General features: G+C 45.6%; 1 protein-coding gene across 1 annotated transcript in view; it reads left to right on the top strand.

Annotated features, from left to right (window-relative positions):
- SEL1L3 (SEL1L family member 3) overlaps positions 1 to 26,470 on the top strand; it is a 126,467-nt gene that overhangs the window by 47,439 nt on the left and 52,558 nt on the right. Inside the window, 5 exon segments of the mRNA XM_049790005.1 lie at positions 1,590 to 1,722; positions 3,419 to 3,559; positions 19,649 to 19,860; positions 21,555 to 21,734; positions 25,555 to 25,674. Coding sequence (XP_049645962.1) covers positions 1,590 to 1,722; positions 3,419 to 3,559; positions 19,649 to 19,860; positions 21,555 to 21,734; positions 25,555 to 25,674 — 786 coding nt within the window.

Raw genomic sequence — 26,470 nt, 5'->3', positions numbered from 1 at the left:
AAATTGAATGATCAAAACTTAGATCAACAGGGGACAATTTGAAGTAATTGATATATCTCTCCATGGTGTTACTATAGTCAGTGTCTGAGGATTCACTCAGTTGTGGTTGGTTCTAGTAGAACTTTCTGTGTTACTGTCAGGGCTCACTGAGCTTGGTAGATTTCTATATAACTCTCCCATCAGATTTCCTGTGATACTATAGGACTCCGGTGAAGGGAAGGTCACACTAGTGCTGGGATTGGCGTCTCAACATTTAATACCTATATGTATTATGAACAAATTGGGGTAGTAAAAGCAAGAGGGAACCAGAGCTGTCATGTCTATAGTTCTTTAGCATCACTGTGCTTTCATTTTTGGATTTCTAAGGTAGTTTCAGTTTTCTGAGGTCCACTAAGGGCTGAACATATAACATCCATGAAAATACTTTGAGAGAAACCATGATCATATAACTTACAAGACTGTAATCATGCTACTTTATTATTAGATATTGCTGCTAATCTCATGCTGTACCTAGTTCATGAATAAAACTTCAGCATGGTGTTCATATAAAACACTAGCTCTCTAAATGCATAATACTGCATCCTCCAGAACAATCCAGAAGAGAAGTGGTAAGGTTAAGTGTTCTTCGTTCACTTAAGAAGGTAGGGGATTGGGCCTGGAGAGATAGCACAGCGGTGTTTGCCTTGCAAGCAGCCGATCCAGGACCAAAGGTGGTTGGTTCGAATCCCGGTGTCCCATATGGTCCCCCGTGCCTGCCAGGAGCTATTTCTGAGCAGACAGCCAGGAGTAACCCCTGAGCAACGCCGGGTGTGGCCCAAAAACCAAAAAAAAAAAAAAAAAAAAGAAGAAGGTAGCTGATTGGGGCCGGACAGATAGCATGGAGAGCATGGAGGTAAGGCATTTGCCTTGCATGTAGAAGGATGGTGGTTCGAATCCTGGCATCCCATATGGTCCCCTGAGCCTGCTAGGAGTGATTTCTGAGCGTAGAGCCAGGAGTAACCTCTGAGTGCTGCTGGTCCGGTGTGACCCAAAAACCAAAACCAAAAAACAAACAAACAAACAAACAAACAAAAAACAGAAGGTAGGGGACCAGAGAGATAGCACAGCTGTAGGGTGTTTGCCTTGCATGCATCTGACCCAGGACGGATGATCAAATCCCCACATCCTAGATGGTCCCCTGAGCCTGCCAGGAGTGATTTCTGAGCACAGACCAGAGTAACCCCTTAGCACTGCTGGGTGTGACCCCAAAAATAAAAACCAAAAACAATAAAAACAAAGAAAGAAGGTAGATTTCCAGGGAAGTACTGTATAAGTTGTTTATTTCCCTGATTGACTAGATTACTTTGGGAACCTTTGATATATAGGGGAAAAGTTGTATATTTAGGGCCATAGTCTCCATAGTCTTGGACCTTTGGACATGTCCCTCACATTAGGAACTATCATAGCTCTCTCCTTTTGCACATCCAGGGGCACCAGCCTTGGACAGAGTACTGCTTGATGATGTCAGTGCAGAAGAAGCTCCTCTCAGACATGCCTCATTGGTACCGATGGATGTTTGATAACCCTCCTTCCTTCCATTGTCTCCTTAGGTCTTTAATCCCCTCCTTGAGAAGCAACTTACTGAAGAAATCAACCTCTATTATGAAAAGTGTGCAGAGGTTTGGGAAATAGTGTCAGTGTATGCATCCCAGGGACAGCAGCTGCACAGGAGATCAGAGGCATGTAAGTATTGCCCTTCGGGAGAGCTGTTTTTAGCTCTTAAGAGTTTGTAGCCAAACTCATTTGGCTTCTTTCTATCTGGGCTAAAATAGTTCATCACTGGACAAGTCTGAACATCTTGTCCTGCTCAGGTGTAAGTCTAAACATGCATTCTAACTGAGTGCCTCCAAGACTGACAGCAACACCAACCTCCTTGCTCGCATCGTAAGTTTAAGAATACCAATGAGAGTGTTTTGAGCTTTACTTTATGTTGTTTCTCATCCATCATGGGATCTTAGGCCAATCTAGGGAAATAAAAATGAATTGGGAAATCAATTAATCATTAGAAATGGTTTCCTCATCTGTGTGCTTTGGTTTTGGACCATTAATATCTGAATATTAGCTTCCAGAAATGTGGAGCAAAGCTTTTGCTGTATGGAGTTCCACTTTCTCTTTCTAGTCCTTGAAACAGAGTCATTCTGAATTGCAGCAGAAGAGAAGAATATCAAAGAGACTTATTGGCCCTATGTACAGTGACCCCCTTTTACTCCTCAAAATGGTCCTCGGGCTGGAACCACTGTACAATAATAGGCAGGGCACTTGCCTTACCTACGACTGACCCTGACTTGATTCCTAGTATACCACATGGTCTCCTAGGCACCACAGAAGTACAGTCAGGAAGAGCCCCTGAGCATCACCAGTTGTGACCCAAAAACAAAAACAAAAACAAAACAGCAAAGAAAATAGTTTCGTCTTGCCTTCCAATGTTCCAGCTTGGATCTAGTGCTTATAAATATCTCGGTGCTAAGGATCTGGTACGGTGGCACTAGCGTTAGTCACATATGCTCCTTCTGGAAGGAAAATTCCTATGGGGCCTTTGCCATCCGCTAAAGCAAATTGGTATTTCATTCCTGTCTTAACCATTGATAGAGCCGGAACTTTCCATTCCAGACAGTGGAGGTTGGGAGGTGTCTTGAATGAACCCTATCCTAATAGAGAAGGTGCACGGTCAGCGGTCCCCAGAAGTGTTTAGAACTGGGGGAAGCAGTAAGGATGGGAAGCCAGCACTTCTGAGACTCGATTTAAAGAGAAGTTCTACTGGTCCCCAGCTGCCGCTTTCACAGCTGAATCATCCAGAAAATACGATGCTGTCAGAAGAGAGGGAGGAGATAGAGGAATAGTAATCTCCCAAACAGGAAAGAAACTGATTGTGATCAAGGATGTCATTTCAGGACTGATTCCCAGAGGGCCAGCCCCGCATGCTGATCTGTTTGGGGGGCTGGTGATGATTGTCCTAACATCTCCCACTGCTCTGTCTCTCCGGGGGTCCTTGCACTGTGCTCCTCAACTCACACTGCCAACAAAATGGCCTAGATTTGGGCCTCCTGGGGGACTGGTCCAAGGCCAGCTGCTCATTCTGTGGAATTATTCAACAGCCATCAGCAGTGTTGGCACCCTTCCCCGGGAGTTGGCTTTGAATTTGTGACCTCGAGGCAAGGCATCAGAGCCAACTCCAAATCCCTGGTGTGCCCCAAACCAACAAGCAGTAGCGTTCAAGATTGACCTCTCATTTCGACTTCATCTTAGGTGGAGGAAGGGACTGAGAGGGGACTCTCTCTCTCTCTCTCTCTCTCTCTCTCTCTCTCTCTCTCTCTCTCAGTGTCTCTTTCTGTCTCTCTCTCTCCCCCACCCCTAATGAGTGTGTGCTTCCTCCCTATAGGTGAACCCCAGAATTCCTACCTAGACCTGAAGCGCAGGTTCAGCCGGTTGCCCACATGCAAATCCTTCCCTTGGGAGCAGGGAATGAGAGAGAAGCATCCAGCTGTGCTGCAGGCCTTGATGGATATGGATTTCCTGACAGGTATGAGTCTTTGTTTGGCCTTTGGCTCCTGTTCCATATAGTTCCTTTTCTGTGCGTATGGGGGTGCATCCAACATTGCTCAGGGACCACTCTGTGGCAGCACTCTGGAAACATATGGTACAGGGGATGGAGCCCAAAGTTCTGTTGTGCAAATCAAGTGCTCCAACCCATTGGGTCATTACCTTGATTCCCTCATTCAGCTTCTTGCATGGCCTATGATGCTTTGCATTATTTTGGACCCTCGTGTTTCTAGCTTCATTGCAGATATAAATGCTGCCCTTCACTGCTCACCTTTCTCCAGGACATCTCTGCTTTTGGCCAATTATGAACACAAAAGCTAGAATTGAGGAATCCCTCAAGCGAGTCTTGGTTGCTAGCCAAGGCCACCACCAAGTGGGCATCCTGCAGCCAGAACTGGCCCCTTATGGCAGATGGTTTGACATCAAAGGATATTGTCCATTTGACAAGAAAACAAGCTATCCCAATTTCATGTGTTGTGTAAGAATGTGGCTTTCTCACTTCTCTGGAAAAATCCTGTTGAACCTCTGCCCCTCCGGGAGGATAGGGTTCAGTGCAGGCCACCTCATACTGCCGCAGCTGAGCTCTCTCTATTTCATCCCTTTCTGCCTGTTTCACCTGTGCACCTTGAACCCCCGAAAAGCCCTTGAACTTGGGAGCCCTGTTTTCACACAGCAGCTCTGGAATTAGTGCTCTCTTCCTGGATATAGCAAACTTCTGAGGCCTGTTGTCATCTGAGTTTGCTTTGCAATTCACTGAGCCTGTAGGGCCATGAGGGAATCTTGGAGTAAGTGTGCTGGGAAGAGGAGAGGAGTTGGAGGTGCTGGTTCCTCGAGGGATGGGAAGAGGAGATGACCCTACAAGTGTTGGAAACTATCCCTGGTTGTATTCTGGGGTACACAACCAATCTGAGAGTGGTTGACCCATTCCCCAGTCATCACCACCACCTAAATAGAATTCAAGGCATATAGTGTATTTCTTTACTTTTATTTTTTTTTGGGGGGGGGTCACATCTGGGGATGCTCAGAAGTTACTCCTGGCTCTATGCCCAGAAACCACTCCTGGAAGGCACTGGGGACCCTATGGGATGACGGGATTTGAACCCCGTCTGTCCTGGATCGGCTGTGTGCAAATGCCCTACCATTGTACTATCTCTCCAGCCCTACTTTTATTTTTTGGTTTTGTTTTGTTTGCGGACCACAACCAGCTGTGTTCAGGGCTTACTACTGGCTCTGCCCTCAGGGATCACTCTTGGTGCATCTTGGTTACCTTAAGTGGTGCCGAGATTGAAACACGGGTCTGCCACGTGCAAGGCAAGCACCCCACCCGCTGTAGTGGCACCTTTTCTCCATTGATACTCCATGAAAGGATTCACTCAGTGACTAGCTGGACTTCAAAGGTAGTAAAATAACAGGCTTTCTGCCCTTAGCAAGGGGGGAATTCAAAAGAAATAAAACAAACAAAAGGGTCCTGATGGTGTATTTGAATAAAGCCTGTAGAGGTTAATAATACAGGCACAGAGAAAGAACTATCTGTTTCATCAAGAGGGCTGGAATAATCTAGGAAGGCTTCCTGAAGTATTGAGTCTTGAAGGGGCCAGAGATGATTGCAGATAAGCAGGTAAGAAGGGGGGGGGTGGTAGTATTATAGGCAACTGCACAGGGTTCTGAATAATATACAAAGAGAGGGATGAATATGGCTGGCCCTCACACACTTTGCTGAAGAGCTTGGGTTTTGCCAGGCAGGGAATTGGAACAAAGAGCAGAGGCATTAACAGGTTTGGGTTTCTGAGACTGGATGTAGTGAAAGGGGTTGCTGGGAGAGTGGGTTGGAACCATGGCGTGGCTGGGGAGAAGAGATGAGTGCAAATGGGGCTGTGGTAGAGACAAGCTACAGGTTGTGAAGGTTCTGAAGGACTCACTGACCCCTTGGAGCACCCAAGAACTCAGGAGAGGTGCGTGGGGAGGGATTGGGGAGGCAGCACTGTGCAGTCTCGTGTCATGTCATTTTATGGCCCATAAGCTCAGCTGGCGTCAAAACCAATCTTGATGTGGTGAGATTTCTGGTCACATTTAAATATAGTCTTGCTAATGGTGAAGCGGAGTGAATCATTCTCACAGAGCATTTGTTCTTTTTTTAAATCAATACTCTCAAGAAAAATGTTTTCCTGCTAATTTGTATAGCTCAGAAGTTTTGTTTATAAGAATTTGGAGTAATCTTGGGGCTGGAATGATAGTACAGTGGGTAGGACACTTACCTTTCATGGAGATGACTTCCTAACTTTAATTAGGTGTGACTCACCTAATTAAAACCCCTGATCAATCATGAACAGATAGGACCTGGAGACCTTCAGGTTCAGGCAATGTGGGGCCCTAGAGAAGTAACACCATCTCCACCTCCTGACCTTTTGGTCCCTTCCTGTGGGCAGGAGAACCCTAAATCATATATGTTACTTGATGGATCCTAGCTGGTGTCAAACCAGCCAAGCAGGTCCCTTAGGTGCATGGTCTGCTTAGAATTGTGCCAGGGGTGCACCCCAATGGTACCATCTGTTCTATGGCCTCTGCCATCTTCAGTGACTTAGCCACTTGCCTCCCCCCAGTACTTGCCAACTCCTGTTGTGTGCAAGCAGGCTGGGAAGGGAGCAAGATGGAGATGGAGACTCCCCAGAACTGACTTCAAGTTCCATTCTGCCTTTTCCCCCATTAATTCAGACCTCTGCAGCGGTCAGATGCCTTTTATCATTTAAGTCCACCTTTGCCTGGCTCATGGCCCTGGCTTGAGATGTGCTCAGGAGAGCCAGGTCATGCTTGATGCCCGGTTTCTAAAGCAAAGGCCGAGAGAAGCAAGAATGTTTGAGATTTATAAATGGAGGATTGAAAACATCAGTTCACATCTTTTGCTCAGGAAGCTGTGCTGTGCCAGGGACCTTATGCCTACCAAACAAGCACTGCAGCCTCTGGCACTATCTCCCCTACCCTGAAATGAGTAGCTTCCCTGTCTCCTATAGAAAAAAAGCATGGTTGTGGGCCAGAATAGGTAGGGGTTTGCCTTGCACACAGCTAACTGAGGCTTGATCACTGGCATTCCATATGGTCCCCTGAGCTTGCCAGGTGTAATTTCTCAGAGCATAGCCAGGACTAACCCCTGAGCACCTCCAGATGTAGCCACCAAACAAAACAAATAAAACAAACCCCCCAAAAAGAAAGAAATGTAACATGATGACATGACAGCTAACATGATGACTTCCTCCAAGACTCTCATGCTAGAAGTGGTTGGACATTTACATGGATTCTACATCTTGTTTTCTGCAACTGAGGAGTATCTCATCCTGGATTCGTATCCTTGATAAAAACACCCTCATTATCACATTTTCACCCACATTTTCACATCTGAGATCTGCCACAAGGACAGACCCCTTAGGGCCAACTGTTGGCTGCTGGGAAACAGCTAGAGGAACTAAGAAAGTGAGAGTATGTCTGAAGCCACTTGTGTCCCAACTTCTCTGACAGTCACCCACCCACCCACTAAGGACTGCTGGATTTCACCACATAATCATTACCACTGCATAGATGTAGCACTTGAGTTTTTAAAAATTGGTCTATGGGGCTGGAGCGGTGGCACAAAGGAGTAAGCCTTGCCCAAGCTAGCTTAGGCTGGACTGCTGTTCAATCCCCCAGCATTTCACATGGTCCCCAAGCCAGGAGGGATTTCTGAGTGCATAGGCAGAAGTAACCCCTGAGCATCACTGGGTATGGCCCAATCTACCCCCCCAAATTGGTCCTATTAAAAGGAGAATAACAACTCATACCCTACATTTGGGCAAAATTTTGACCTCAAATCTGTGATGATTATGTAGTGAGATTTGGTATCAATCATGGGGCCCTGCCCAGTCAGGAGGGAACCAGGTGGGGCTGTACCAAGCATGAGTGTAGCTGAAGCTGGCAGTCCAATCCTGCCCTTCTGGGTCTCACAAACGAATTTATTTGTAGAGTTACTCCTCCCCCCATCTTAGAGTTTAAAAGAAAACTAAAAGAGATCAGGCAGCGTGAGACACTAGCCTATAATTTGGGGCTCCTGACAGCCTCTTTGCAAGGAACCACTGCCCGCCCCCTCCAGGCTGCCTGATGTTGGTTCTGGAAGGGAGAGTTAGCTCCACATGTCTTGGGACCCTAGAATGTTGTTTACTCTAGTTCCAGCCTGTAGTTTGCTTCCAAGGAACCTGTGAACACAAGTGCAGAGCACAAACTCTGATTGCCTATATGTGCTCAGGAGCCTGGTCAAGAGGGATCCCTATCTTCTCCTGCGTCTTCAGAAACTCACCAAAGATGTAGTCTCACTTTTTGTGTGAGTTGGGAGGTCACATTGGTTTTTAGGACTTGGTAGATCCTTCACTCTTCACAGAGGTACCCCACCCTTGCTCACCATCACCATCTTCCAGCTGACCACCTCTGTTACCCCATTCCTCCTCTAGCTACCATCATCCTCACACCCTCACTCTTTTAAGAACAGGGGCCTCCTCTATTTCCTTATGCGGAGCCAACCCAAGTTTGGCCCCCAGCATCTTATATTGTCCCCTGAGCCTCTCACCAGGAGTGAACTTGAGTGCAGAGCCAGTAGTAAGCCCTGAGTACTCCAGGGTTTGCCCCCAAACAAAACAAATTCCTTTAATTTATTCTTGACTTTTCATGATAAGATATGAATCATAGTTCCCTCTCTTAACCTTTTTTTTGGGTGTGTGTGTGGGAGGTGTGGAAGCCACATCATGGATCTCTGTGATTATTCTTGGCTCAGTGCTCAGGCTCACTGATCATTCCTAGTGGAGCTTAGGGGACCATCTGTGGTGTCAAGCATTGGAGGGAACTCCAGCCCCTATAGATATACTTTAAGTCTCATATCTACAATGTGCATATAATAACAAGGAACACTTACTACTGGCAAGGTAAGTGCCTTAATTCCTGCACTATCTGTCTGGCTCTTAACCACTTTTTTCAATTTAGTCATCATGCTACTACAAAGTTAAATAACGTCATGATTGGGTTTCAGGATTGCACTATTTCAAGACTGATCCCTGCACCAGTGCCACTAGCTCTACTAATGTCCACTCCCACCTCCATTTGCCTCCCACACATCAGTCTTCTTTTATGAGAGGCACTTTTTCTCTTTTTCCATTTTAGTGTTTTGTATCATGATTTAATACTATTGCTGATAGGGTTTCATATATCACACTTTTCTACCATTCAGCATCTCCTCCTTCTCCTGGCTGTAACCAAATTTTTTTTTTAGTTTGGTTTGGTTTGGTTTGGCTTGGTTTTTGGGCCACATCTGATAATGCTTAGGGTTTACTCCTGGCTCTGAGTTCAGTAATTACTACTAAGGTGCTCAGGGGACCATATGGAATACTGGGGATTGAACTCAGGTCAACTGCATGCAAGGCAAATGCCCTACCTGTGTGCTATCACATTGGTCTTGTGTAATCATTTTTTAAATGTAATCTCCTGTGGTGTTAGGTTCATGTACAATGCCTCTGATTTCCAGAACTTTCTCATCTTGCTATTAGATGTTCTTCTTAAGAATCTCCTCACTTTGCTGCTTCTCAGGCCTTGGCAACTTCTATTCTACTGCCTGTCTCTGTGAAACTGAAGGTTCTCTCATAGCTCAGACCTAGGAAGCTGGTGATTGTCTTTTGTTTCTGGCTTATTAACTGTACATCAAGTTCCCCAGGTTCATCCACATGAGAGTATGTGTTGGACTTTTTGTCCTTTTCAATGGTCCATTGGTACTGTGGTACCATTGGCTTTGTGAACCAAGTTCCGGTGCTTGCTAGTCAAATGCCAATTATTTGAGAGACAAGAGTTGATGTGAGGAAAAAAAGGGTTTGATTCAAGTGCTAGCTACCTGAGAAGATGCTGACTCATATTTGCCCTCCTGCCCGAGTGTCACTCTCAATTGGGGATAGGGGTTTATAGAGAACTAGTTTGGAAAGTCATGCTAAAGCGTAAGGTCATGGGCAGTGCAGGGAGTTTTGACTCAAGGCCATCCAAGCTGTCATCAGTGGTTAATAAATCCTTGGAGGAAAGCATCTGTCCCTTGTGACCTGGTCAGGCAACTGGATCTCTCTTGTGGCTGTACAGTGACCTTCTGATGTCCTTTCAGAAGGTCTGCTGTTAACTCTTAAGGAAGAGAGAAACCCTATCATCTCCAGAGATCCTGTTGTTTCTCTCCCTCACTCTCTGCATGTATAATTGGAACAATTTCAACATCAACTATACAGAGTAAGGGCCAGAGCAATAGTACAATGGAAAAGACACTTGTCTTGTACCCAACCAACCAGGGTTTGACACCTGGCATCCCATATGGTATATCAAGCACTGCCAGCTATAATTCCTAAGTGCAGAGCCAGGAGTAACCTCAAGCATGGCTGAGTGTTACCCCCACCCAAACAAACAAACAAAAACAAAATAAAACAAAAAGCATCTCTTAGGATTGAGGGGGTGAGGCAAAGACCAAGAGGGAAATAAAGATAAGAAAAGTACAGGAGGGGCCAGAGCAATAGAGTAGTGGGTAGAGCATTTGCCTTGCATGTGGCTGACCCCAGTAGTCCATTTGGTTCCCCAAGCCTGCCAGGAGAGATTCTGATAACAGAGCCCAGAGTAACCTCTGAGTACCACTAGGTATGGCCCCTGCAAACAAAAACAAACATAAAAGACATGTACAGGAGAGGAGCAAGATGGTGACTCATGTGTGCTCTTATATAGATTTTTGTTTGTTTGTTTTTGGGTCACACCCTGCAGCGCTCAGGGGTTACTCCTGGCTCTATGCTGAGAAATCACTCCTGGCAGGCTCAGGGGACCGTATGGGATGGCAGGATTCGAACCACTGTCCTTCTGCATGAAAGGCAAATGCCTTATCTCCATGCTATCTCTCCGGCTCATGTGTGCTCTTGTACACCATGGCATCTACCACTTTCTGTTATTCCATTCATCTCTTGATGAACATACAGATTCCTTCTCCTTCTCCTTCTTCTTCTTTCTTCTTTCTTCTTCTTCTTCTTCTTCTTCTTCTTCTTCTTCTTCTTCTTCTTCTTCTTCTTCTTCTTCTTCTCCTTCTCCTTCTCCTCCTCCTTCTCCTTCATCTTCTTCTCCTTCATCTTCTTCTTCTTCTTCTTCTTCTTCTTCTTCTTCTTCTTCTTCTTCTTCTTCTTCTTCTTCTTCTTCTTCTTCTTCTTCTTCTTCTCCTTCTCCTTCTCCTCCTCCTTCTCCTTCATCTTCTTCTCCTTCATCATCTTCTTCTTCTTCTTCTTCTTCTTCTTCTTCTTCTTCTTCTTCTTCTTCTTCTTCTTCTTCTTCTTCTTCTTCTTCTTCTTCCTCGCCACTATGAGCAGTGGTGCTATGAACAGATGCAAATATCTCTTTGAGACTCAGCTTTTGCTCTTTAGGAGATAGTCTCTGAGGGCTATTTCTGTTGCATCATGTGGTAATTCTGTTTTTGGGTTTTTGAGGAGCTGCCATATTGCTTTCCCCAGCAACAACCAGTTCACATTCCCACCAATGGCACCCCTGCATTTCTGTCTCACCACCACCTTGCCAACACTGCTTCTTTTCTGGCTCTTATTTTCTGTGAGAATATCCATCCTCCTGAGCGTGAGGGGTAATTTATTTCTTGTGATATATATACATATATACTGGGTAAAGTCTGGTTTTGCAGGAATTAAAGTGACCTAAAATCCAGAAAGAGCATTGTGGGCAGAACCATGTCACATGGAGATGAGGGATGGCAGTTGTCACTCTCTGCCCTGTCTTACAGGTATGACATCCTCTCTGTATCCCTGTTACTCATTTGCAGGGTGGTTGAGGTGCAAGAAATGGATGTATCCTGCTTGTTTCCCATTCCCCACAGAGCCCGAGTGCTGATGACAAGTAGCCAGAATGGACACCTCTGTCTCGAGTCCTGCACAGCACATTCCTACACTGTTCTTTAAGAACACACCACTCAGCTGTCCTGTCCTGAGTGGCCCTGAGTCCCAGCTCACACATAATCTTCCTCAAATCATATGGCCCATCTTCTGCCATGCTCATGCCTGCAGTTTTGTGGGTTTTTTTGTGATAGTCCCTGTCTGAGGGTTGACTGTCTCCCTCTGCTAGTCTCATTCCATAGCAAAACTTAGAAGTCTTTAGAAATAGAAATAGGATCTACTTTTTCTTTCTTTTTCTCTTCTCTTCTTTTCTTCTCTTCTCTCTCTTTCTCTTTTGTTTTGAGACATGCCTAGACTCACTTCTGGCAGTGCTCTGGGGACCATAAGCTATTTCAGGAATTAAACCCAAATTGGTAACATGCCAGGCAAGCACTCTACACACTGTACTATCTTTTTAACCCCCAAAACCCATTTTTGGGGGGAAGATGTTGGAAAACATTTTGTTTGATTTGATTTAGGTTTGCTATTTGTTTACTATTTTGTTGGTGGTGGGTGTTTCGGGAGGGCACATTCACCTATGCTCTGGGCTTCCTTCTCTCTCTGCACTCACAAGGATCACTTGTAGTGCTGCTCAGGAGATAATATGGGGTGTAGGGGATTGAACCCAGGTTGACCACGTGCAAGGCAAGTGAATCCTATCTTGTCTCTTCTGCTCCCTTGTTTTTCTTAAAAGAGCTCCAGTACATGACTACCTGGATATGCACCAGAGGAGTTAGGGTTAGGGTTGTCATTTAAGGTGCTCACAATGGCCCCCAAAATAACTTACAGACAACTCTTGATGACTCACAGAAGGAACTAGAATCTGGTTCACAAGTTCAGGGTCAGCACTAGGCTGGCCATGGGGAAGGATGGGCCCTGTATCCTTTGTGGGCCTCTTCTTATTTTGTGTTCATTTTCATGGCCTTTGTGTGCCCTGAAAGAGGCAGGATTCTGCCTGCTGCCTCCTGGCACATGATATTCTGTGTCTTAGGGCTGCCAGGACATGCACACCCCCCTTCCCTGGAAACATCTTCAAAACACTGGTGGCCTGAGAATCCTTGAAATGCCTCCTCCTGCACCTTGCTTTGGAAGGTCTGAACTCTGGGTGGTGTGGTAGATGGGAGTCCCTCAAGGCTTTGTACAAACTCAAGTGGCTTTGGGAAGCCCATCCTGAGAATCCAGGGCATCCCCTCCTGACACTCTCTGCCAAGTGCCACAGATGAGAGGCTTATACAGACTATTGAGAGCTGGGCACTAGAGTGAATGGCAGCTGCTGCTTCTCCTCTGCTGGTGGCACCCCTCTAGGGCAGGGCCTGGGCCTGCTTCCCAGAGCCAATCTGCCTTGAAATGCAAGAGTAGGGCATGTTGGGGGCTAAGGGTGCATGAAGGGGCAGCTCTAGGATGGGGAGATGTGGCAGAACACACACCCTTCATTTGGGAACTGCTGCTGTGTCTGATGCTCCCAGCTAGGCCCTGGTTTAATAATCTGCACTGCTTGGGGGTGTGCACTCTGTCTGGGCTCTGGGTGGAATCTGATATGAGATCCCCAACCCAGAATATATATGAAGGGTGTATTCTGATAGCCCCCAGGTCGTTTCTGAGGGAACCTCCAATTCCCTAAGAATAGGGCTGCTGCCAAGCAGAGAGATGGCCGATTAGCATTTGGGCTTTTTAGCTGGTGCCAGGAGTGTTGGCTCACAGTGTGTTGGCCTTTCAGTTCATAAGAGATGGGCCAGACACTGCTTCCATTCTTCTGTCCCTCCATCCCACCTTTCTGGTGCAAAGACAACAGGCATTCAGGATGCCTTTGAATGTGCCTCTGACCTCCCTCTGGAGAAGGGTGTCTCGACAGGCTGGGCCAAAAAGGGGTAGAGGCCAGAGACCTGGTTCTGGAAAATAGGGGGTGGCCACACAGGCTTGGGTGTGGGGTACATGCAGGGGTCAGAAGAGTAGAGGGGAATAGAAGGACAGGACAGGTGAGAGTCCACCAGGCATGCACCCAGACTGCACTCTTTCTTCCCCGCCTCCATTTTCATCTATCCTGCACTGGGCATCTCTAGCTTCTGGGACCTGACGCTGTGCCCACATGCCAGAGACAATGTTCTGGAGATGCAGCCAGGGCTCCAGCTGGGCTCACCTCCCAGGGTGGACACCATCTGGCTCCAGAGCAGCCACAGGACGCCTGCTCCAGGCTGAGCCCCTCCCAGTACCCCATATCTCCATAGCCTGTGCCAGCCAGGAGCCCACTGGCTGGGGAGTGCTGCTGGCGGGTCTAAACTCCTTTTGCCTACAGCCACCGTGTTTCTCTAGAGACTCTTTTTGTTTTTGTTTTTTTTTTGTTTTGGTTTTTGTTTTGGTTTTTGGTTTTTGGGTCACACCCGGCATTGCTCAGGGGTTACTCCTGTCTTTATGCTCAGAAATCGCTCCTGGCAGGCATGGGGACCATATGGGACGCGGGGATTCGAACAGATGACCTTCTGCATGAAATGTAAACACACCTTACCCTCCATGCTATCTCTCCAGCTCCTTCTCTGGAGACTCTTAAATGAGGCATGGAAATACTAGAAATGCCGCCATGCACCCTAATGCCTGAGCGCCCTGTGCTTAAGAGCTTTTTTTTTCATTGTTGTTCATTAAGATGCCACTATCTTTATTGTTCTTCTTATTTAAAAAAGTATGTATTATTGTCTTAAAATCTACACAGAGGCACTTAGAAGAAAACAAAGAATGAGCTATGATTTCCCTGCCTAAGAGAATAAGTGATCATAGTTCTATAAGAAGCAGGGAGGGAGGGGAGGAATGAAAAAAGAGGAAGGAAGGAATGAAGCAGGGAAAGAAGGAAGGAAAGGAGGAAGGAAGGGAGGGAGGGAGGGAGGGAGATTGGGAGGGAGAAAGGAAGGAAGGGAGGGAGGGAGAAAGGAAGGAAGGGAGGGAGGGAGAAAGGAAGGAAGGGAGGGAGGGAGGGAGAAAGGAAGGAAGGGAGGGAGGAAGGAAGGAAGGGAGGGAGGAAGGAAGGAAGGAAGGAAGGAAGGAAGGAAGGAAGGAAGGAAGGAAGGGAGGGAGGGAGGGAGGGAGGGAGAGAGGGAAGAGGGAAGGAAGCAAGGAGGGAAGGAAGGAGGGAAGGAAGGGAGGAGGGAAGGAAGCAAGGAGGGAAGGAAGCAAGGAGGGAAGGAAGGAAGGAGGGAAGGAAGCAAGGAGGAAAGGAAGGGAGGGAGGGAGAAAGGGAGAGAGGAGGGAAGGAAGCAAGGAAGGAAGGAAAGAGGGAAGGAAGGAAGCAAGGAGGAAAGGAAGGAGGGAAGGAAGGAGGGAGGGAAGGAAAGGAAGGAAGGAAAGAAGGAAGGAAGATGGTAGATATCAAATCAGAAAAATTGGCACGGCAGAAAGGTACAGTTAGTTTGAGAAAAATGTGCAGGCAGCTCCTTAAGTCTGTAGAACCAGGGGGGCTGGCAGGATCAGAATGCAGATGAGGACACTGCTGGTTTTCTTCGAACTTGGAAACTTGCTGAAGATCTTTCCTTTTCCAGTTAAGTGACATTTTCTCTTTCCCTCTCCCTCCTTTCAAATCTCTACTTTGGATGCATTGCACCTTCTGGAAGCTTGGAAGTCAAAATGACTTTCCTATTGATGTCCCCATGTCTCTCACAAGGAACGAGTTTGCTTTTCTCCTTCTGAATTCTCAATCAGACGCCGAGTTGAACCCCTACACCAGTCGGCCACCTTCTCATTTTCTGCCTTTTTTATTTTTTCTTTTGCCTCTCTCAACCAGGGGCATCTCAATGGCGACCTCTGATACTCTCTGTCGAATGGAGAAAAGAGAAAAGCAGAAAACACTGCCCTCTGCCTGGGGAAAAAGGCCTTTTGTTTCCTTCCCTTTTGGAAAGAAAGAAAATAGGAAAATGGCTCCTTCAGTTTTGTTTGTTTTTCATGCTGCCATTAATCTCCATAACCAGGCATGGTCTTTAGTTACAGATCAACAAGGAGGAAATGCTGGCACGGAACCAGAAGGCTGAAGTTAACCCTTTCCTTCCTTCAATTAATTGGGGAAAGAGGTCTAGTTTCAAGCTATAGTCAGAACATCTGGCTTTGTTGGAATTCGAACTTGAAAGATGTGCAACCCAAATTGCACATTCTTTAAAGTGTGGCTTTAGATTGATTATTATTATTTTTTTTATTATATTCACTAGTGCAGAAAATTGTTGAGATTCTTTGGCAGTAGGAAAAAAACACACACAAATGGGTAACGTTGGGAGGGAGTTAAGAATTTTAATATGGAAAGGGAAGAATAGAACCTTTCAACCTGTTTACTTTCCATGTGAGAAGATGTTTTTGTGCTGAGGATTGGAGTTTTGTTTGTGAAGGCAACTCGCTGTCTTCTTTTCCAGCAATCTTTGCTCCCTGGGCCTCCTTGCTAATGATTTCTGGGGTTTGGTGCCAGAGGTCATCAGGGCAAGTGTTTCATTTGGAGCTTTATTTGCTTTGGAGTCTCTTGTCTCCTCTAAGCCCATCTAGTCTGTTTCTGGGGTACTCAGTTAAAATTCCTCCTCTTCCCCTGGATGTTTGATAGAGCAGATGAGGTGGAGAGAAATCCTTAGCAAAATGTTGATTTGGCTTCGCTCTGAGTGTTCACCCAGGGCCACTGAGCTTTTGTGGCAGTCTATAAGCAAATACACGAATAAATAGTCCCCTGGTGTTTTGTTTTGTTTTTTTTTTGGCAACTCACTGGGAGTTATTAGCGAGTATATGAATTTGGCAGACCTGACGCTGGTCCTGCCCCAGAGTTGGCTGGGATGTGGAATTCTTGTACCTATGCAAAGGGGAACTCCCAAATGAGCTTCTCAGACTCCTTGGTGGGAAAGGGTGTTAAATCAGCTGGAGCCCAAGAGAGAAGAGGGAAATGTTCAAGGCCATGGCTGACTGCACTGTTGGTTCTAGCAAATGTCCTGGAAGCAACCCAAGAGAGTCTGAAAATAGAGTGCTGGTTGGGAAAGGGGACACTGTTGGAGAGGGGAGTGAGTCTATGGAAGTTTTAGTAAGAATGAGTGCATGATAGCCCCGGAAAGAGAGGAAAGAGACGTATAAATAGGGCTCAATTGACAAAGAGTTGAGGGTCAGAATCTCTAGGAGCCATCAGGGAGGGAAATGTGTATGTGTCTATACAGGTAGGTGTGGAGAGGAATTTCTGTCCATGCATGTATAAGCCTCAAAGCTTACACATCTAGCTTTGAATAATCATCACCTTGACTTTCAAAGCCAGGTGCTTCTGTTTTTATTTGATTCCAATCTGCATTGCTGGATTTTTTTCCCCCTATGTTACAGTGTCTGCTGTGGCTCGGCAACAGAGACTTGCTTTACATTTGTCAGGAACTGGATTGGATCTCTTCACACACACACACACACACAGTCTCTCCCACCCCCACCTCCCCAAGTATGCAGGAGAAATGTTGCCAAGGTTTGAGTGCCTTGTATGCATGACGCCCAAGGTTCAATCCCCAACATTGGTTTCTCTGAGTATCCCCAAGAGATGCCTCAAGCACTGTACAGGATATTAGCTCCCAGAGATCTGCTGGATGTGGCCCCTAAATCACAACCAACAGGCAATTCAGAAAGAAAGTTTTTGGTTGGATTTTTATTTCATTTCACTTTCTTAAAATTTTATTGATTGCATTTGTGTGATTTAATATGGCCAATGATGGAGTCTCATGCACTTCATCCCAAGACCACACTTACCACCAATGTATCCACATCCCTATTCCAAGTCCCCAATACTCTTCCCTACCCTCAACTCAGTTATTATGGATCAGTCTCTTCCTTCTTGTATTGATTTTTGCCCCTTGTTGCTACCTTGCTTCAGATCTCACATATGAGGAGTGGGATTATTGTGTATTTATCCCTTTCCTTTGGACTTAATTTACTCAGCATGAAATCCTCTAGTTTCATTCAGGTTGCGGCAAATAGTGATCTTGGTCTTACTTAGAGCTGCATTGTCTTCCATTGGGCAGGTGTGCCATGCCTTCTTCATCCTTTCATTCACACTTAGGCATTTGGGTTTTGTCCTTGCATCTTGGCTTTTGTACTAAGTGCTGCAGTGAACATGGGTATGCACATATAATTTCTAATCAATATTTTTATGTTTAGGGGGCAGATAACAAGCAGTGGTCCTGCTGGGTCATATGGGAGTTCTCTTCCTAATTTTGGGAGCTCTCCATATTGCTTTCTATAGAGGCCCAAACAGGGGACATTCTCACCACCAGAAGATGAGGGTTCCTTTCTCACTACAACAAATTGTTGTTACCAGTTTGGCTGTTTCCAGATTGGGGGACGGGGGGTTGGGTCACACCCAGCAATGCTCAGGGCTTACTCCTGGCTCTGGAGTATGCTCAGGAATTAATGCCAGGCAGGCTCAGGAGGGGTGTGTGTGTGTGTGTGTGTGTGTGTGTGTGTGTGAGAACAACACCCTCCCAGCTCTGTTTCCAAAGGTTTTGACACGTGAGAAGGCCACAGTTTACTTGTTTAGCTGACTTTTTCAGCCCTGGCTTCCTGGGATTATAGGGGTAACAGGAGACCCCTACTGCTTCTCAGAAACCCTGAGAAAGCCAGGGTGAGGTGTTATAGGATCCAGGAGATGAGGCTGCCTTGGAGCAGGGTGGCGGCTGAGGGTGGCAGCTTCCGCAGCTCGGAGAGTGGAAGACAAGGCCCTTCTCAGGCCAGTCAGCATGCGCCTGGACAGGCTGGCGCTGTTCACAACCCCTGTTTGGCTGGCTTCATCTCTGGGTCCCACTGGTCCCTGCGTTTCCTTGGATTCTCTGCCAGGCTATTACACTGAATTGCATCTCGCATCTTCCCATTTGAGGTTTTCTCCTGTTGTCTCAGTCCATCCCCTGGGGAGTGCTATTAGAGCCGGTAGTGACTTTTTAATTTTAGATGAAATGAAGACAGTCACAAATGTTGGGTGGCTTTTAGGGAAGAGAAGATGTTAGTCTGCAAGATGCCAATCATAGCTGCTTAAAGCAGAAATAGTATCTGTGCCATCTTATGTGGTCTTCTAGGATGACGAATACTATTTCCCAGCAAGGATTGCATTGATATCCCGGGCGCTGAATTCCAGTTCACTGGCTGAAGCATAAAAGAAAATGAATAGTACAGATACCACTTACATAACAAAGTGGGATATGTTGCTAGTTTGAGCTTAAGCATTTCTCAGTTGAACAGGGAGGACTAGAAGCAAGGAATAGCTGGAAGTGGTTGGATAGAGAAGTCTCTACTCCCACTGATAAGGTCTCATTATAGCTGCTTGCCCATTCATCAGGAGGGAGACAAGCAACTCTGACTTTGAACTGCAAGGTTAGCTTGAAATGCTGGCTTGGCTGACCCCCATTTCTGTAAGGGAAACCAGTTGGTTTACTTCTCCAGCCTTCCATCCCCTCCTTCGAAAAACATAAGGCTGCTAATTTTAGTTCCAGTCCCATCTTTGGCTGCATTTGTACCACTTATTCGCTCTAAGACATCAACCTTGATATACTTGCAAGTCTTCAATCAAAGCACTTACTGTATTTAGGAACCAGGAAGAAAATAGAGGCAGAGAAATGATGGGAAAGCGTTTCAGATCCAATTCCTTTTGGCTTTACTCTACAGCAGCGCCTCAGAATTGTGTCTGAGATTTAAAAAAGCACTTTCTTCCTTCGAGAGTCCTAGAGAAATTGAACCACAATCTGGAAGTTCTGGTGGTCCTGATTCCGTGGTGAGTTACCTCGAGGAAATCACTCTCTCGAGGTGCTCTGTGGATGATAGAAGCAGAGTCTCACACACACACACACACACACACACACACACACACACACACACACACACACACACACACACACACACACACACACCATCTCTCCAGGATGCTGGGTTGTCATTTAATGCAAAGAAAAAGCTATTTCTAGAATGACAGTGTGGCTTCCCCCAAGGGCTTAATTTACCTCCCCGGAAGGTGGTCTATTTCCAGGCACTGCAAGTCCAACCATATTAATAACTCAGGTGCTTTAATTGGCTTTCCCTTCCTCTTCCAAAGGCCCTGTCGATCCCATCCCATGATAATTAACCGCGAGTGCTGTGAACTGTGTTATTTACAGTGCCGAGGAACCCAGGAGAATCTGTGCTCGAAGTCGGTGGGCGAATATTCGAGAAGGCTGTAAAGAGACTCTCCCATATCGATGGTCTCCACCAAATTAGCTCTGTCATCCCTTCATTGATGGATTCCAGCTGTTGTGGCTACCACAAAGCCTCTTACTACCTCTCTGTCTTCTATGAAACTGGATTAAATGTGCCTCGGGACCGGTTGCAGGTAGCGTATTTTCTGGGCTCTGGGAGCATTGATCCTCTGTGCAGTGAGGTTGGGGAATGTTCTTCCACTTCAGACACAGCAGACACGTCCTTGCTGCCTTGGGATTCTCGAACATCTTTACTCTTCAGAAAAAGGGCCCCAGAGCTGAGTGAAATGAAATGCAGGATTTTCCATGTTCATTGGCCAATAAAGGGGCTTTATTTTCAGATACAGGCACCGGGTTGTGATTAGAGTACGAAAGAACAGATTAAATAGGGGTTACCAGAACCCCGATCTTTCACAAGCAACTGCCTCTCACCACTCAATTCTCGTCACTGCCCTAACCTTGGGACCATTATTCCTTTTCACCTTTAGCAACAGTGAAGTCATCAGAGGCTCAAAGAAGGGGCTGGAGAGATAGCATGGGAGTAGGGTATTTGTCTTGCATGTAGAAGGATGGTGGCTTGAATTCCGGTATCTCATATAGTCCCCTGAGCCTGCCAGAAGTGATTTCTGAGAGTAGTCCCTGAGAGCTGCCGGGTGTGAACCCAAAACCAACCAAACAAAAAAATTAAAAAAAAAAAAAAGAAGCTCAATGAAATATTGTCCTTCTAACCACCAAATTTAATTTTTTTTTCACTCCAAATTTTTATTGTAGCAACTACTTGGTTTCTGAAACTTATCATTTCCAGATTTGCACTTGGGGTTGTATGTCTTGTTTTGTTTTGTTATTGTTTTGGGGCTCCTCTTGTCTGTGCGCAAAGCTCTTTGCTCAGGGTTCAGATTTCTGGTAGTGCTTGGGGGGCTATATGGGATGCTGGGGATTAAACCCAGGTTGGCTATGTGTAAGGCAAGCATTGTACCCACCGTACTATGTTAACTCTGGCCCTGGAATTGTATGTTTTGTTATTGACTAGGTTCAGTCTACATGCAGTTGTTCTGGGGGTACTCTTCTTTTGGGGGGCTCTTTTGTGTTCACCTCTCACTTATATGAGTTTAGGGATTGTTGACTACACCCACTGGGCAATTTTATGGGGTAGAGTGGTCTCAAACTCAATTTACCTGGAGGCCACAGGAAGCAAAGTCGGGGTGATCCTTGAGTTCAAAGTCAGTAGTAAGCCTTGAACATTGGGGGGTGTGACCCAAACAACTAAAACAAAACAAAACAAAAAAAAACAAAAAAAGATTCCTCTAGGGCAGGGCCACAAAATGTTGTACGGAGGGCCGCAAAAGGCCCGAGGGCCGTGAGTTTGAGACCCCTGGTGTAGAAGATTCTAGTATGATCACCTCCACCTGGTGGCTGATTGGCCATAAGCAAATGACTTCTCAGCTCATTTTTCAAACCTCAACCAACATTGGACATCTGGTGACTGGGATCCAAAGCACGATAGCTGAGTCACACCAGGGGGTCTTTAGAACTGAGAGTATAGTTGCTAAGATGTTGTAAGAGAGGCCAAGGGAAGACCATTTTCACTGACAAAAGCTCAAAAGTCATAGAATTTTCTGCTGCTAGATACTAAGGATGTAGAGATTGGAATTTTTTAGTCATCAAAAAAAAAAAAAAAAACAAAAAACGGAAAACAGTGGACTCTTCTCAGCCTCTTTTAAAGGAGCACTTGGCCTGTTTCTCAGATGACTAGGGCTGGAGAGAGGGACCAAGCCAGATGTCTACCGGTTCTGTCCTCCTGAACACATTGTCAATCTCTTTCTCACAGGGCATGTTGTACAGTTTGGTTGGAGGCCAGGGCAGCGAGAGGCTGTCTTCAATGAATCTGGGGTACAAACACTATCAGGGAGTGGATGACTACCCCTTGGATTGGGAGCTGTCCTATGCCTATTACAGCAACATCGCCACCAAGACACCTCTGGACCAGCACACGCTGCAAGGAGATCAGGTACAAGGGGAGCAGGTGTGAAACATGATGCTCCTGGGGACCACTTTGGGAGGGCCAACACCTGTGACTTGTGCCAGTGATGCTTTCCTGTGTGTTCTGTGTGCCCTGGCTATATGCTAGTCCTGCATCTCTGCATTCATGGCCTTTCCCAGTGGGGAGGAAGGGGATATGCAGATGGAAGTGCTGATCCTGGATGGATTTTAATTTCTCCTAAAAGTGTGTGCCAGAAACAGGCCTTGTATTTTAGGTTCATTGACCAGGTGGACCCTTATCTAGGCCATAGACTCTTTTTTCTTTTTGAATATAACACTGTGATTTACCAAGTTGTTCATAATACAGCTGTGTCAAGCATTAACTATTCAAACAGCAATTCCGCCAACAATCTGACCTTCCCTTCATTGGTGTTCTCAGTTTCTTACCCACCACTTTAACTCATCCCCTTGCTGCACAAATTTACTTCATATCGTCTATTTCAACACAAAGGCAAATGGAATTATCAAAACTTAGGTAACTAAAGATTATTTGTAATAATTATTATAGCTCTCCAGAGTGTTACTATTCATGGTCTAAGAGTTGACTGGGCTGTGGTTGGTGCTAGTTAAGTCTTCTTTTACTGGTTAGGCTCAGTGAGCTTGGTAGATTACTAAATAGCTTTCCCATCAAATTTCCTGTGATACTACTGGCCTGACACTACTACAAATTATGAGGTGCCCAGTATTTATAGATCTGAAACAAATTTGGTGACTTGAAAGTTTTGTAAGGTTAAGTGGTGGAATGGGCCCTTTCTGTGGAGAGTGTCAGATGTGGTTGTGGACTGCTATGCCTTTGGGAAGCAAGGGAAATCTTCCTGCCACCATTCCAAGAAGGCCCAGAGTTATCACCCCAGGCCAGTTTATCAGGGAAGAGTGGGCATAGGCCATATACTCTTGCAATTTGCTGTGGATACTGATGAGCCTAAGGGTTAGGCATGGGCAGGTCAGAGTTGTAGCCTCTTAAGCTTAGTGCTTAACTTGGCACTAATGCACATCTTGATCCTTATTGTAGCTCATGGATCATACTCACAGACCCAATGTGGAAAATGTGTGCTTTGATAATGGGCAAAGTAAGTGCCTTAAGTGCAGCCAACCTAGGTTCAATCTCTGGCACCACAAATCTTCCACTGAGGCCACCAGGAGTGATTCCTGACCATAGAACCAGGAATCTTGAACACATCCCTTTTTTGGCCCTGACTCTTCCCTCCTGCCCTATCCGACCCTCCCCCCGAAAAATATCTCTGGCAATGAGAAGGGATTATTTCTAGACAAAAATTCCCGTTGTATAATTATAAAATAAATGATCCAAAGACATCACCATGGGTGAACATAAAACAGGAAGAAAGTTCTGCTTTCCCCAAAGTGCTGCTACACAGACTTTCTTCTTCTTTTTTTTTTTAATAATATGTTTAAATACCATGATTGTAGTTATGTTTCAGTTATAAAAATAATACCCCTCTTCACCTGTGCAACATTACCACCACCAATTCCCCATTTTTCTCCTCCTCCACTCCCTGCCTGTATTTGAGACAGGCGTTTTACTTTTCTCACTCATGGTAGTTATCTCTCTTTGTGGTGAGCTTCAATATCGTGAGCCGGTCCTTTCGGCCCTCTTCTCTGGGCACTATTACAATAATGTCTTTTATTTTTCTTAAAACCCATAGATGAGTGAGACTATTCTACACAGACATTCTTGTGCCTTCTAAAAGGAGGGATTGCTTCTGAATAAAAGTGTACATGCTCACTGCCATTTTCATTGATATTCTTAGTGGATTCATGCTATGTGCAATATTTGACCTCTACTTGAAAGGAATTAATTTTATTAACAGATAAGCTTTTCTTAGAAAGACATATTTTGAATAACACATGCAAAATTAAGACTAAGAAGTACTGACACCATTACCCTGCCAAGCCCGGATGTGTTAATAATGTCCTATATGTATACATGATACCGTTAAGAATTCTCATTCAACAAGAGTTACCAACGGGAAAGGGTATGTTGCTAACAAGCTCCTTTTCTTTTGAAGATTCGGCATAGGAAATGTTATGATTATGAAAGAAAATGTTTAATTGGTCAGAACCAGAGAAGATGAATAGCAGAGATCCAGCATGCAGCTGAAAAGTCACTGGATTAAAACCACAGATAGGAATGATACTGTTAGAAGAGTTGTATCATAGCTCATTTTCTTAAGAATGTGTAATTAATGGCTCCTTGAGGAGTAGAGCAGGTGTCATACGTTGATTTAAATGTCCTTTTGTTGAGAAGTCTATTCATTCCCCAGCAGCACGTAGCTCAGGAGATAAGGCAAGCTAGACTTCTAATTAACAAACCAGGCACCCTTCTATAGCTCCTTCCCGGAGTCTAGTTTCATCTAGCTTTTATGTAAGTCATGGTTCGCGTCATTTCATCTCTTTATTCGTGATCACGCCACTTCTTCGTGATGGAGTGGGGCTATGCTGCAGGTGAAAAAGAAAGAAGGTGCTAGATTTGGGGGTTGTTCAGAGGCTGCTCCTAGCTCTGAGCTTAGGGTTCGTGCTGAACTGAGATCAAAAACAAGTCCTCTACATATAAAGCACTCACATCAGTCATTTGGGCTCTTTGTCTGGTCCCATGGACCATTTTTTTCTCCCTGAGAATCAAAATTTCTCTATAAAAATGTGTTTTGGAGGGCCTGGAGAGATAGCACAGAGGTAAGGCATTTATTTGCCTTGCGTGGAGAAGGATGGTGGTTCGCATCCCACATCCCATATGGTCCCTCGAGCCTGCTGGGGGTTATTTGTGATCATGGAGCCAGGAGTAACCCCTGAGCTCTGCTGGGTGTGACCCAAAATCCCCCCAAAAATGTGTTTTGATTTTTTGTTTTTATATTGGGTTACACTTGGTGGTGCTCAGAGATCACTTCTGGCAGTCTTGGGGGGGGGGGCTTATGGGATGCTGGGGATCAAATTCTGCTGCACCACATGCAAAGTAAGCTCTCTACCCACTTTACTATCATTTCTCCCTCTCCTGACCCCCATGTACTTTATTTTCTTCCAAGGAATCAGCTCCCTGAAAGCCCATCCCCTGACAGCATCTCTCAAACTTTCCTTCTCTTTGGAGCCATCGCCTGCCTCTCTAGCACATTCCGCCTCGCCTTCACAGAGTTAACACGCCTCTTCTTTTCAGAGTAGATTAATTTTTTTTTTTTTGGAAATAGCCAAATGATATTTTGAAGCTGAGCCTGCTAAATTAAAAAAAAAAAGAGGGGGGTTAGTCATGCAGGATAATAACACTTTCGGATAAAAAAATATCAGATTATTCTGAGAAAATATTGATTTACTCTTTGGGATGCCGTGTGTAATGCGGTTCTGGAGCCTACAGTGCCCAGGTGGACTCCAGACCAGCTGCAGGAGTGGAAATGGACACGGAAGCCAGCTGTTTCCGAAGACAAATGCTTAATAGGGAACAAAAGGAGCCAGCTGGACATATGCGAGGTGATGCCTTTATTTAGAAAGAACTTGATCTCATGGTATTGTAGACACATTCTTATTGCAATTATTCATCGTGCTTTTACAGAGCAGCTGCCAGTTTCAGAATTATGTTCTATCTTTGACATGCCTGTATGAGTTAGAGATTTTCTGTTTTTCCCCCCTTTTTTTGTCCACCCTCCCCTCTCTACTTCTTCCTCCAACTCTCTTTTCCAACTCTCTTTTCCTTCTTTCCTCTCTTGCTCCTTCCCTTCTTTCTTTTCCTTTCTCTCTCCTTTCTTCTTTTCTCTTTCTTCTTCCTCCTCTCCCTTCTTATTTAGGCATACGTTGAAACAATTAGACTAAAAGATGATGAAACACTCAAGGTACAAACGAAAGAAGATGGAGATGTCTTTATGTGGTTGAAGCATGAAGCTACTCGAGGCAATGCTGCAGCTCAGGTAAATAAATAAATAAATAAATAGGCCTTAACAAAATTGATCAGAATATACTGGTCTTAGGACTGGAGCAATAGCACAGTGGGTAGAGCACTTGCATTGCATGTGGTCGACCTGATTTTGATTCCCCGGCATCCCATGCAGTTCCCTGAGACCTACCATGATTGATTCCTGACTGTAGAGTCAGCAGTACCGCTGAGCATGACCCCAAAATCCAAAGCAAAGCAAAGCAAACAAAAAAGCACAACCAAAAAGTAAACACGACAGTGTAGGGGGTAGAGAGGTGGTTGGAAGAAAACAAGCAGACAGACAAAATAAAAGACCCACAAGGAGTCAGGATTTTCAGCAGTCATTGCCACTGACTCGATCCTCAGGAAATCTTTCTAGAACAATTCCAAGTCTGTTCTGGGGAGGCATGTGCCAAAGGCATCTCCTGTGTGCCCCAAAGCTGGAACTAACTTTCTTGCTGGTCAGGCAGCTTCTAGGTGATTTTATTGAGGTGTGCTAGGAGGGGACAAGGATAGCAGATAGCACCTGTGATTCCTGTTGCCAGAGCACCCTCAGCTGGACTTTAAGGAAGATTGTTCTGTAAACAGGTGCTTTGGGACAGGACACTCTGATGGACACAGAGGAGCCTGTAAGGAAGGAGCCCACAGACCTGTTTGCACACATCTTTGACCCTGGGTGATATGGATCCCTCCTATACCCCCACACTGTTTCCAATCTGCAGGAAGGACTTCACACACACAGCTCACTACAGGGCCCTGCCCCCATGGGGAATGTCCACATAGCTAGTTCA

This window comes from Suncus etruscus, chromosome 16 (genome assembly GCF_024139225.1).
Source record: "Suncus etruscus isolate mSunEtr1 chromosome 16, mSunEtr1.pri.cur, whole genome shotgun sequence".
Taxonomy (NCBI): domain Eukaryota; kingdom Metazoa; phylum Chordata; class Mammalia; order Eulipotyphla; family Soricidae; genus Suncus; species Suncus etruscus.
Note: the sequence above shows the minus strand (reverse complement) of the source record. Positions and strands in the feature narration are given on the sequence as shown.